Genomic DNA, 13,477 nt, shown 5'->3' with positions numbered 1-13,477 from the left:
CTACTGTTTCACAGCCCAGTTCTCCTTAGAGGACTAAAAATAAAAATATATTTTCTCCACTGTTACACTCCATCTACACATATAAAATCACATTCTGTTGTTTGCATCTCATGATGGGTCTGCAAAAAAATAATAAATTCATCATCATTGATGAAAATGTATAGTTGGGAATATGGCTTCACTATAATACAACCCAAAAGAAACAACATTGTTTGACACATCTGACTTCACCGAAAATTCCTATATATCCAAGTGTCTGGAATATGTTATGGGAGGTATGTAGAGCATGGAACCAGTTCACTGATGCCACATTGAAGGCACAGCTGAGGCATAGTGAAGGCAAGATGATTTGGTATGTTCCCTTGAATCCTCTAATCAGGGACAAAATGGAACAAAATAAATTTATTGTTGAAATAACTTTGAAATGATACAGTGCATACATTAAAATTAAATAAAAGAGGAAATTAATCTTATGATAAATATATTTGATCCAGGTATTACAGATGATTGGTGGTCAAATACATGTTAATGGACCTTCTTCTGTGTGTGTTTGCAGATCTCTAACACATGGCCCATGAGAACAGGCAAAATTGCCAACAGTAAGGACCAGAGGTAGGCAAGCCGGTCCTTGACAACTGTTCACAAACTGTGTAAAGCCTTCACACTTTTGTGAGCTATGTCAATGTTTATACATTTCATCACATTTAAATGCAACACAGACACTAAGAGTTAAATATTTCAAAGTAATAATGTGTGTAAAAAATAAGTGGAAGGACAAGGCTACAGGTACATTGAAATACCATGGGCTCTGCAATCTTAACATCACACAAAAATATCCATACACACACACAGTGATCATTTTATATTATTTGTACAATACAAAATGTTAGCTTTACTTTGTGAATATTGAAAATGGTTGACATTTTCTGAAATCAAAACAGGATTTCCCCACATTTCTCATGGACAATAAGGAACATTTTATGATAAACTCTAGCCTTGAGCTGAATATCTTCAGTGTCAAGCACTGCCTTGACAAAAAGGTGATGTGAGATGAAAACTTGGTACACCAACTCCTGACTACTAGCATCTGCTCTGAAGTCCATTTCAATTCTGTCAATTCAAGAAATGAACTGTAATTCAATTCATTTATTGAAATTTTCCATAGGAAATGATTTTCAATAAATGAACTGAATGAAATCGAATGGAACTGACCCCAACTTTGGAGCAACATCGTGCCTGCTGTTAGAGCTCTGCCAGTTTTAACCTCATGCCAGGCAGATGGTCAGGATGTTACTTCATTGCTTATTTGATGCATAAGGTATTTCATATGAATACCAAGTGGCAATTAATGGTGTTTACATACGCGAAAGAGCCACCTTATTCCTCAAGGAAAATGTCAGTTACCTGGCACTTTTCATAAAGGATGTGTACATCCAACAAACATTAACGTATTAGATTTTAAACAAAATATCGACATAAGATGATCATTGTCTGAATCACAGACTTTGAAAATACATACATTTACTACAATAAAGACAAAAAAAATTCACAGAAGGTACAGTCAGCCAATCACAAATTGGGAAATTTGACTTATCCTTGTAATGACTTCATGTAAGAGGGCAATGGGATCTACAAGCAGTATCTCAATCTCAGAAAAACCTTCCTTGCAACGGCTCTCATAGTTTCAGTAACACAGCTTTTAAGTTGTTACAGTAACATCCATTTATAATTTTAACTGAAAAACATTCAGTAACACCACTACTTCAAGACACAGTAACTTATCTCAGATTACTCCTTTCCTTTCTGCTGTGTACAAAGAGACAATTTCACTTGCTTGTTGCTCCTTTCAAGATAGATGGCAACATTCATGGCATTTTCCGTCTATATGGCAGTAATATGTTCCAGCCTGGTGTTCGATCAGTATAAATACCAATTATTTTTTTTTCTTCAAACGGACAGAGAAAACTGTGCTGGTGATCGGTCCAAGCATGTGGGCTAAGGTTCCTGAGCTTAAAGTCACACTGTTAGGTTCCTTTTGTACAGCGTACAATTCTCCAACTCTGTATATATCTGCATTTTTTTCACATATGTAAGGAAAGGTAGTACCATGCTTTATGTATTGCATTTTCAATTACAACTGGTCTAATTTTGGGTTACACAAATACTCTCCAGTAAAAATATTTATACATGTAACACACCCTCTACAATAGCTGCAAAGGTATAAGTACTTAACCAGTACAGGGGAGTAGTATCTTTCATACATTGCAGAGAACACAGTATCCATTTCATCAACAATTGAGGTCAGTTGAAATAGGTCCCTAAATGAATAACTAGCATTTGTCAAAAATATACAAAAAAAACAAGACAATGAAATCAACTTTGTCCAAATTCAAAGCATTGAACAATGAAAGTAAACCAGTAACAAGTGCAACAACAAAAACCCCTTTTCCACCAGCAGAAACATGCTGAGCCAGGCCACTCTTGTTGGGCTTAAAGTCAGAATTTTCAAGTATTTGTGTGTGTATATACATATATATTTTTTCTGAATCTGTATAGTGGTGCAAATATATTATTCATATAACCCATTTGACACAAATGTGTCATTTTGAACACGTCTGCAATCTTGCGATGGCAGCCACAGTTACAGAATAGTGACCTGCTCTGGCCCACCCATTCCATTTGCCAGCCTGCCCATAGCCTGCTTGCAACCAGGTCAGCAGCAATAGGTTGTGAAATCCTGCTGACACTGCTGGTTTTCACCAGACTTCCCACGATAGTGGGGGTCAGGAATGACCAAGAAACTGATAGTAGGAAATCAACATGGTTCTACCTCTACAGAAGAAAAGGGGTTTACCTGTTTTTTTTTGCAAATGATCAAAAAACAGCTAAAACACTTTCATTTTCATATTTGATAAATTTACAACCAGTACTAGCACTGTATGTATGGAAGGTATTTTATTGCTATGTGTGGTCCAAATGAACACAGAAACCAAAAGTACTGTACACAACATGAACTGATATTAATGTTTCAAAAACTGAGCTGCCTCTGAGCACCTTGTATTGCTCATTCTGAGATTAAGCCACTGGCGCAAAATAATTTACATGATCATTCATGTTCAACTTACATCAGTCCGCCTTTCTTCAACCAAGCAGGTCTTGAAAGTTCATTCATCCAATAAAAGGCCATATGTAGCATTATAAATTACAGTAAAAACAACCATCTTAAATGGGGAAAAATGGGACAGCTGAATGGCAGTATCTGATACTGAACTTTGGAGTGGGAGATTCTCAAAACTGATTTAATCCAGGGATATAATATCAGAGATGCTGGTCCCTCCTCCCCCGGTAATGACACCGGTCTCATTGTGGCTTGAGCTGCCGCTATGGGAGCTTCCCTCATATTGGCTGGAGGAAGAGATGAGTCCACCACTGGAGGCGGGGCTCTGCAGGCTGCTGGGTAAGTTATCCAGGAACATTGGTGTGCGGTAATGCTGCAAAGATGAATGGAGACCTTTTTAAAGATCTGTCCCTCAAACTCACCAGCACTTCACGTCACTTTTATTGACAACTTCAATAGTTTTTTGGATAGGCTTTCCTTTTTAAACATGATTATCTTCAAATCAGATGGAGGTGATTCTTTCATGTTATCAAAGATCTTAGCAACCATGTGTGTCCGTAAACACTAGTACCCATTCTGTTAGTCAACACCTCATGAATGCTGTAGTAACTAGTGACTTGACCAATGAATGTATCAATGTCATACTGCATGAACATCATCTGCCTGATAGCAGAATTGTGAGCTTCCCAATGCCTCTGGTACTGTTCAATAAGTTTCTAGGAACCCAGAGTACTGTGCTCAGAAAAAAATGTATTTCTGCATGTCCTCATGTATAGTGCAATGATCATGTTATAAGAGGGTATAGGAAATCTAATGGAATGAAGCCCATGGGTCTATGAGAAGGTAATCTAGTCTATGGTCCTGTAAAATGCACTGAACCTTCAGAGGTACCCCATTCAGAGAAACTTAAAATGGAGCTATTACACATTACAGCACTTACTAGTAAAACCTCCTTCATAAATGACTTTATCTCTGAATGCAAGCTGGATTTTATCTTCTTGACAGAAACATGGCATGGCTCAGTTGGGTCTGCTTCCCTCACTGAAGAATCAAAATATAGTTGTTTTTTTTTTCAGTCTGTCAGACAGGGTAAAAGAGGTGGGGGATTAGCAACTATTTTTGCCGATTCTTTCAGTTGTAGAAATATCACATTTGGAGTTTTTTCCTCCTTTGAATGTATGGCTGTAATGAGAAGTCCATCTTGAAAAAACCAAGTAGTTCTTGTTACGCTCTATCAACCACCTAGGCAGAACACTTCTTTTTATCTGAATTACCTGAACTATCCGTTACTATTATGAGCTATGACAAGATTCTCCTATTGAGTGATTTTACCCTACACATTAATCATGGTGCTGACTCTGACACCACAGTTTATGCATCTCTTACATTCCCTTGATTTTATTCAATACGTTACCGGTCTACTTCACAACGCTGGCACACAATAGAATTTGTAATACCACAGGGGTTGAATATTGATATTTTCTTGGCTCTCTATGTCAGTGTTTCAAAAATGTGTGACCATCTCACCGTGTGTGTTTAGATCCTGTTTTTCAATCTGCAAGTTTAACAGATAGCATACACTGTTCCTACTAAGTAACCATTCTGTTTATTAACTCTGCCTTACTCGCTCTGAATGCTATTTTGCAGTGCAAGTTTTCTGAGGTAATCAAACAATTCCACACTGCACACAAAAAGCTGATGGGATGGCATCAAATGGGTTTTAGAAAAAACAACTTCAACATACCTGGGACTCTCCTTGCATCAAGGAGAACAAATCTAGACCTACAAAAGAAAACAACCGAACAATAAAGAGAGATTACGACATGGCAATCAAAATAACATTACACTATGCTGCATACAGCACACCACTCCTTTAAAACAGAGAAAGCAGAAGCACTTCTACCTCAATTCCCCCACACTTTCCAACAAAGATCCATTCTACAACCCAGGACACTGCAGTCAATTAATTACATCAATGTCTTCAAGGCAAAATGTTCCAGAAAGACATATCAAAACATCTAACCTTGCATGTCTGCAGGAATAGTGGACAAAGTGGAGTGATGGAATGGAACTGCATAGTCAGCAAGAGAAGAGGACAGGTAGGATGTTTCCACAGCTTGGACATTTGGCACTCTTAATGTTGATGGTTGATAGGCCAAAACCCTGGCAGAAAAACACAATTACAGAGATCAGCAAACAATCAATTTCAGTTTCTGTATGTTTCTGCTGTCTTTGAAAGGATTTAGTATTGAAAATCAAGTGTTTGTGCAATAATCAATCAATCTGTTTGGAAGAACCAATATGGGCTCACTTACATGTAATACTGGAGTACAAAGATGTATAATTATCGGAAAAAAAAACAAATTTGAATATCTTATTTCACATTGACTTCAGCATGTAATTTTAAATAAGGAACTTGCCCAAGCACACTTCCCAGCTGATTAAAAGAAAAATGCCAATTAAAAAATAAATACCCATTTTGCCCCTTTATTTGGGACTCTACTTTTAAGAAACAACTACTACTAAGAATGTGATTGTCAACAGATAAGATGCTTATAAGCAGAGCACATTGTGTTTCATTTGCTCCTTAAAGTAATCCTTCAGTACAAACCCCTTAGTGTGGGTCTCCTCTGCCTTTGACATGAAGAGACAGCGCTTCTTGAGTGGAGGGTCTTCTTCTTCCTCCTCCTCAGAGCTCTCTAAAGTGAGGTCAATAACATCCGCCTTCTTCACACTGCTGGGTTCAGTTGAGGGAATCACTGAGCATGGCCGCACCAGCGTGGAGCCTGAGGGTCAGAAGGAGAGCTTGGTCTTTAACTTCTGCAAGGGTGGGATCACTGTGAACACTGCACCTGCAGCTGATGTTCAGCCTCAGTGCTGAAATACCAGCTCAAATATGATTTATTCAGGAGCAACCTAATGTATGAGGTAGCATTCACACACACACACTATCATAATGCTTACTTTCCAAATTTGGGCAAAGCTGGGGTGACACTTTTAGAGCTTCTTTCTTTGGTCTCATGGGACACCATGACCCATCTTCTTGGAATTTAATTTCATCCACATCCGAGCAGTCGTTCAAAATCTCCATGAAAAGTCTGAGGGAGAATATGAAACACCCACTTCATCATGAAGTAAAGCATTCTCCCAGAATGCAGACCACCATTTACTTTCAGAAGATTACTGCAGTAGGACTACAACTCAAAGAAGCACGAGACACATACTGGTATATCAAAGACCAACACACCATCATTCTGAGTCTTCAGAGGCTGCTGCCAGGATCAACTCACCCATCAATGATCAGGCTCTCATAAGCAGCTTTCTTGTCGCAGACTGGACAGATCCAAGTGGGCTTCTTCTCATTCATCTGTAAGTAGAGAGCTGCATCGAAGCACTGCAGGTGCGAACACGTGACCGCTCGACAAGGCACAGTCAGGCGCATCTTCCCCAGCTGGAGAGACAAAGCCATCATCAGTTACTACCCCACCCTACAGACAAGATATGAGATGATACGCCAATTACTATGCCAACATCACATACAGTCACCTGTGGGGCAGATACCAAAGGTAACTGAAAGTGATGCTGTCATAGTAAAAGTCCTTTACATAGTTATGTAGTTTACAGATCCTTTATTCTGGACCCAAACGACTGTGTACCAGTCTGGCTTTAAGAGTATTGTTATCAATGTGCTTAATTTGTTTTTGTCACGTAAAAATTGTAATATGTGTTAAGTATGTTCTTCTGTGAAGACACAATTAACTGATGTAGACATTTGTAATTTCATCAGCTGTCTTAACCTATCACTAAATTAATGGCACCAGGTAGGGGAGATATTTTCTTATCAGATATTTCCCTTCAACAACATAAACTTACTTCCACCCCTCAAAAAACAAAATCTAGACCTGTCAGCAACTGTGGGAGGTAAACTAGTTAGTCTCTAACATTGTGTATAAACTATGAGTGTGTTACACTGAGAATAGAAAATATTTCATTTCAATTAAAAAAAAAAAAAAAAACTTACTGGGCACATCAGAGAAACTCGCAAACTAGTTGTTGCAACCTCACTGTCAGGATCTGCTGTCAGCTTTTCTTTAACTGAAACAAATGGCAAGGTCAGTAAGGTTCAATGCACACTGGACCAACAACATCAGTCAGCGACCTGTGCTCTGTGAATTTATAAATGTCTGAGGCTACCAAATTTAAGAAATTCAGTTTAATTGCATAATAATAACTAAGGGTGTTTCAGTAAATAGCCAACACTTTTCTCACTCAGTTTCTAAATGTCTTTCTTGTAAGAACATAAAGCGATTTGAGGAGCATATTACTTAGAGCTCTTGAATGGTCAGGATTCCGGATGCCCTTCATTTTCAACCTCTGCAGTAACAGTGAAGAGGTGAGCTGCCTGACCAGGAACACTGACACAGAGTAGGTCTGCAAGAAAATACAACACAAAAAAAACCTACAAAATGTACTGTCTGTCTTCACATGGACTGTCTTATACTAGCAGCAGAAATTATGGAAAGTTCACAAAATATATACTATGATTGCACAGACAAATACAAGACAAACATACACAGAAAGAGGTGCGCTATAAATAAACAAAACATTTAAGACAAACCCAAAGTAATCACATGACAACAGGAACTACTGAATGGCTGTCCCAATGAAGACTACTCTGGAAATATTACAGAGTACTGAAATGAGAACTGAAATGTTAATGAAATATTACAGCAAGTGGGGGAGGACAAAGGAAACAAAAATGAAAATGACAACTTACCTTCCCAATTTCAGGGGCCCACGTGACTGAAATCTGATTGGGAACTGCTGAGGACAATCGAACTAGTGAGGTAATGTTCAAGGGTCTCCCCGGTCTCTTCTGTTCTACTCCATTCTTAGGAGGAGGTGCATATCCCTAAAACAAATATGCCATAATCATCATTTATTTATAACCCACATTAACCTCACGACAGAACTACTTTTCAGATATTGAATACATCATAGGATACATTTAAGAGAGCAGAAATGCAAATTTTACCAATTTGTATATAATGAAGGTTGTCTGAATGCAGGAATAATGATCTTCAGTACTAACATTTCTCACGAAACACTAACAGTATATAAACACTAGAGGGAAAAAATATATAATCAAGTATTTCCTACATACCGGAAGAGGAAAGAGTTTCCCATTTACTTTAATGCACAGACTATTTGGGTAGTTGTCTTCTTGTGGGCAACTGGTCTCAGCAAGACAAAATCTGAGATCAAAAACAAAGAAATTAGAGCTGGGCAAAAGGTTTGGCATAATTTCTCTTAAACTGCAGTAAAAATTCGAAAAAAGTGAGAAAACATGCATCACAAAGATTACCTCAAACATCACTGCAATATGCCCTAAGAAGATGCATCTTCGTTCCTTTCTATAAGACCACTCATAAATCTATAACTTGAAGCAGGATGGGCCCTGGCTTTGCAAGCCATATGGCATCCCAAGAAATGTGACCAGCTTCTGAAACTAAAGACCTAGGTCCCAAATGAAGATAAAGGATGAACTGCAGCCTTACTCTGACTCTGGTCATGTCCCCTTCAGTCACTGTGCCCAGTGCTCTCACTCACACCACTGAGCTTTGCTATTAATCCAAAAGGTAGTGTCTGCCAGGTTTGTGTGATGTTAAATGAAAGCATAAACCTGAACCATAAAGACTGGTCATAATTTACCCTTATCTAGCTGCTGCATTCTATGGCAGTCCAAATACAGATGAGCCTTACCTCAACTGAATTTGAACCATGTAGTCTCTTCTACCACCTGGGAGAAAATCCCTTTAAACACAAACAATAACAAAAAAAAATAACCATTCATTTCTTTCTTATTTTACATGAAATGAAATGGCAGTTATCAAGATCACCTCTGGGTGGATGACTAACCTGGAAATGCATACTTCTCGTACTTGTTGTGGGGTGAGGGCAAAGATGAAATACTTCTCCTGGAAACGCTGGATGCTGCTTGCACCTGAAACAAAACATTTTTAAGAATGTTAAGTTATAGATGTATCACACGATACTACTGCTGTATTCTATTCCAAGCAGCAATGTGGTGAAACAACAACATAAAGTGTCTTAAGGCAATGGGCCACCATGAGCTGCCAGAACAGCTTCAGTGCAACTTGCCATAGCTTCTACAAGTGTCTGGAACTCTACTGAAGAGATGTGATATCATTCTCCAAAAAGATGTTCATATGCCTCAGGCACCACTCCAGAATCTCCCATAAGTGTTCAACTGAGTTGACTTCCAGTGACTGATGCAGCTTTTGCATATGGTTTACATAATTTTCATACTCATCAAACTGTCATCCTACATCCTACCACTCTTAACTTATGCTTCACCATAAGATGAAGGTCATAGCTCAGAATGGCTTTGTGTCCACTTTTTCCTTTAAGGGGTTGAGTGGACCTAAACCTTGCCTGGAGAATGCACCCTACACCATGACAGAGTCACCAGAACCTTTCCCCATGGGAAACAAGCACTTAGGCCTGTAGGTTTCTTTTGGCCTGTGCCACAGGTACACTTATCCTCTTGTTGAGAACAGGGTTAAGGATAACTCTGCCGATATGATTTCATTTCCAGCACCTGTGTTCTTTGCACCACTTTACTCGCAACTGCATTTTTAGGGGTTTATGCACTGCATCGCCACCATAGTATCCCTCTCTTCTAAGTTCTGAATGGACAGTTCTTGAAACTGCCTGCTCACACCGTAGATTTAGATTTAATATAAGAAAATGTTGCAGTTTATTTCCTCTGACAAAATCTTCAGAAGCTGTTGCTGTTGAAGTTATGAAATGTTGCTTAAGTGTCTTGCATATGCAAAAATGCTGCACCTGCTTGCCAAATGACCTGCTAAAAGCAATCACACCACAGAGTAAATCAAACAGACAGCTATCGGAGACACACCCAGACTCGAAGGCTTGATCAAGACATCCAGCACATCGTAGAAAGGAAGAGACTTCAGCTGCACGTCAGGGTGGACGGGTGGAATGGGAGGCGCTGGCTGCTGCATGTCGATCCTGGGCTTGGTCTCATGGAAGAGAATGGGACTGTGGGTCATAGGGTGCTGGGCCACTGAGCCAGAACCATGGGCATACCCAGCAGCGAGGGCGAGGTCTGAGTCCACGATGGCAGAGGAAAAGACTGAAGACTTGAGGGAGGAAAAGTCAGAAAGAGCTTCTATTGTTCTGGGATAGCGGCGTCGATAAAGTTCCTTAATTTTGCTGTGCACTGCTGGGCTACACTCGGTCTTTAGTAAGTGCAGGGCCCTCAATAGTAGTTCCTGCTTGCGACCACTTTTGTTCCGTCCTGCAAAGCCCAATAACACCTGTAGCTCTGACACTCGGAAACTTGATACCATATTCTGAAAATGTAAAAAAAAAAAAAAAAAAAAAAAGGGGGGGGGGGAGTTTTAGACGTTCAGGTCAATGTCAAAGTGTAACATTGGACAGATGTCCATTTTGGCACTGAGAGAAAAAGTGTTCAAAATGTTAGGTCTGTACGATCCCAATAAGACGTTCATTAAGGAAATTCGAACAGCTGAAGCAGAAATGAACCCAAATGAATTCATCTAACATCACTCATCTAAAAACAATACATTTCCAATTCCCACTTGATGTCGCTTAAACAGACTACTCCAGACAAATTATTAAAAATCCAGTAGAAATGTTTTGTTGTGCTGAGGTCTTGACAAAAGTTAGCTAGGTCTAACCGCACAGCTAACAGACGTGTAACATGTTTTGTCAGTAACTAGCCAAATTAAATAAGGGGACTAGCTACTTTGAGGGCTAAAGTGATTTGGGCAACGGTTATTGGCTATATCGTTAGGAATTACACACTAAATTGTACACTTGGTAAGGTGTAACATACTATGCCCCACTATGTGTGGTTTGAGGCCACTTCCCTCCCACACAGCAATCCCAATCCGAAAACCCCCACATGAAAAAGTAAAAAAAAAAAAAAACCCGACTGACCCTTTTTTATTTGGTCCATGCTTGATTGTTCTTACTTGTTTATCCTTTTCTTTACAAATCCTTAACAAATGTGACCGTAAAGCATCTAAAGTGTTAAAGATAATTCCAATACCCGTTAAAAGGGAGAACAAAACATACAGGGGATGATACACAAACGTGATCAATGTCGTAAATACAATCTAACGTTAACTAGCTAGCTATGTTAAGGACAAAACTACGCTTGTCAGCTAAGATAGCAAACAAAAACAACACAAATCGTTAGTAAGCGTTTACCTTTTAAATAACATTAGAAACCTAAATAACCAGTTATGTATTATCAATATGTAAGCTATGAGGCTGAACTAAGCTAGCTAGCTAGTTTGCCTTCCAGCTAGCTGCCCTTTAAACCGTAGCTCCAAGATAGCTAGCAAGCTATGGTAGTCACTACTATTGTTAGCTCGATAGCTACAATCAAGATGAGACTGCTAGCTGGCTAGCTATACAACAAAGCCCAGCTGCCAATGGGAGCGGAGAATACTTATTTGATTAAGTTCATCTTAGCGGACGATATAGATATCCAGACTAACTAAAATATATTGACCACTATTTTATATCTAGTTGTCTAGTTGTCTATAAACGGTTCAAATTGAGTATTTTGCGGATCTACTTTAATCGTGTTAGTCTAGTTAGTAAACAAATAGTTTAGTCAACGGAGCTAGCCAGTAGCTCGCTGTGACTATATGATAGCTTGCTAGCTGGCCAGTTAGGCAGGGTGACACGTCATCATATCCGGTTCCAGGACTTCTTTGAAATGAAATTTCGTCTTGTCAAGAGAGCGCATTTGCCTCTTGGATGATCAACTGCCGAAACGCCGAATTGCAATTGCTAAGATGCATACTTTTCCCTACCCTCATCTCCTCCAAATCCGCCATGTTCTTGCCGCGACCATCCTGCACCGTTCCAAGGGGGTGTAACGTCATTGGTCGGGAGATTGGCCCACAGTCTTCAGCCTTGCTTGGACCGGCTGCCTGGTGATTCGCCCCACCAGCAGTGAGATAATAACATGGAAGCTTCGACGAATCAAAAAAACCGCCGAAGGATCTCTGAGCAGGTTTTGTAGTCGAAATCAAGTTTTTTTTTTTCAGATTACAAACAGTGGTTTCTTGTAAAAAGCACTAAATGAGTGAAGCGATAACTTCAAGACTTGCGGCCATTTTTACTCTGCCAGTGGCAATTCCATGTCTCATCTACAAATAATTTATATTAGTCGGTCAAGACACTCGCAACGTATGTCTACAATTAAAATTTCTGATATCAAAATGAAGCCATATTACATTAAACAATTTGGGCCACATGATCTCTAACCCAAAGTGAACAAGCACAATTCCAGACCAAACCTACACAATGCTTTTTCTTTTTTTGAAGAGTGTGGTCTTAATGCTTCACATCGAAGTCTGCAGGAGATCTTTATTAATGTAATATACTGCTGTTGGAAAAGTGGCCTAAACATTATAAAATTCAGTTTTATACTTATACTGAGAAGTGCTGATCTTTGCAAACAAACCAGTATGTGCCTCTTGTGCACATGCAGTAATAAAGGTTGTACCCCCTAAGGTAGCATGTACTCCCACTGCAGTAATGTTTCCCACTACATCTCAAGGATGACACTAGTGGCTCAGTATCTGTGCAGCTAATTGCCGAACTCTGCTGAATGCAGTTTTGTAAAGTGGCATGTATCTCACATCTGCTATGGTCCCAATTGTATGAGTGTTCCTCAAGGTGGTATGTCCTTGAGAGAGAAACAAAAAAAAAGTATGCCTGGGCTGAATTACCCCCAAACCATGTTATATTTTATTATATAAAATCATAGTTTGTTTTACTACATCGGTTGTGATTGTCGAGAATAGGCTACTATAAAGGAGAAGGGATCTTATTAACTCATGGGTTTTGAAAACCAACTCTTCTGTGAAAAGGTCTTTTTTATAACAGGTTGAAATTAATAAAATATTTACATAATATTTTGAAACATGTTACTGTGTTTCTCAAGTGTTGCTGTAATCTGATAGAAGTGGCTCTACAGCAGAAAGTAGTGATTGTTCTTACCTCCTAAATTAGCTAAGCAGCCAATGTCCTCACAGGGATGTGATTAACATTAAAATGCATCGTTTTCAGGGAAGCATGTACAAGGCATGGAAACTTTTTTTAAAAAACTAGAGCGTGTTTAATGTGGAATGTAAAATTACTCTGCTTTTGTAAATGGCCGACCCTGTCGACTGCATGGGTAGGTCTGCCTGTGTGTCTTTTTAGCCATCGTTTCCCATAAAATGCAGTGCTTACCAGTGGAATAATATAACAATCTCTCCCAACAGT

At 39.2% G+C, this 13,477-nt stretch overlaps 1 protein-coding gene across 4 annotated transcripts; it reads right to left on the bottom strand.

Annotated features, from left to right (window-relative positions):
• Nucleotides 1-2,907: 2,907 nt before the first annotated feature.
• Nucleotides 2,908-12,057, bottom strand: LOC118778218 (E3 SUMO-protein ligase PIAS2-like). Of its 4 annotated transcripts, none has more exons than XM_036529638.1 (14): nucleotides 12,016-12,057; nucleotides 10,062-10,305; nucleotides 9,038-9,122; nucleotides 8,882-8,932; nucleotides 8,283-8,373; nucleotides 7,896-8,030; nucleotides 7,444-7,549; nucleotides 7,140-7,213; nucleotides 6,409-6,569; nucleotides 6,083-6,216; nucleotides 5,730-5,904; nucleotides 5,142-5,281; nucleotides 4,863-4,900; nucleotides 2,908-3,491 (listed from the first exon to the last, which is right to left on the bottom strand). In XM_036529638.1, the coding sequence occupies exons 1-14, from the start codon at nucleotides 12,037-12,039 to the stop codon at nucleotides 3,300-3,302; spliced, it is 1,650 nt and encodes a 549-aa protein (XP_036385531.1). In that variant the 5' UTR covers nucleotides 12,040-12,057; the 3' UTR covers nucleotides 2,908-3,299. The 4 variants fall into 4 exon arrangements, with proteins under 4 accessions (XP_036385531.1, XP_036385529.1, XP_036385530.1 ...); XM_036529636.1 differs by having other exon boundaries at nucleotides 2,909-3,491; nucleotides 10,062-10,518; XM_036529637.1 differs by lacking the exon at nucleotides 12,016-12,057 and adding an exon at nucleotides 11,129-11,484 and having other exon boundaries at nucleotides 2,909-3,491; nucleotides 10,062-10,518.
• Between the last annotated feature and the right edge of the window lie 1,420 nt (nucleotides 12,058-13,477).

The sequence above is a fragment of the Megalops cyprinoides genome, chromosome 5 (genome assembly GCF_013368585.1).
Source record: "Megalops cyprinoides isolate fMegCyp1 chromosome 5, fMegCyp1.pri, whole genome shotgun sequence".
Taxonomy (NCBI): domain Eukaryota; kingdom Metazoa; phylum Chordata; class Actinopteri; order Elopiformes; family Megalopidae; genus Megalops; species Megalops cyprinoides.
This window is presented reverse-complemented; position numbering and strand designations above follow the sequence as displayed.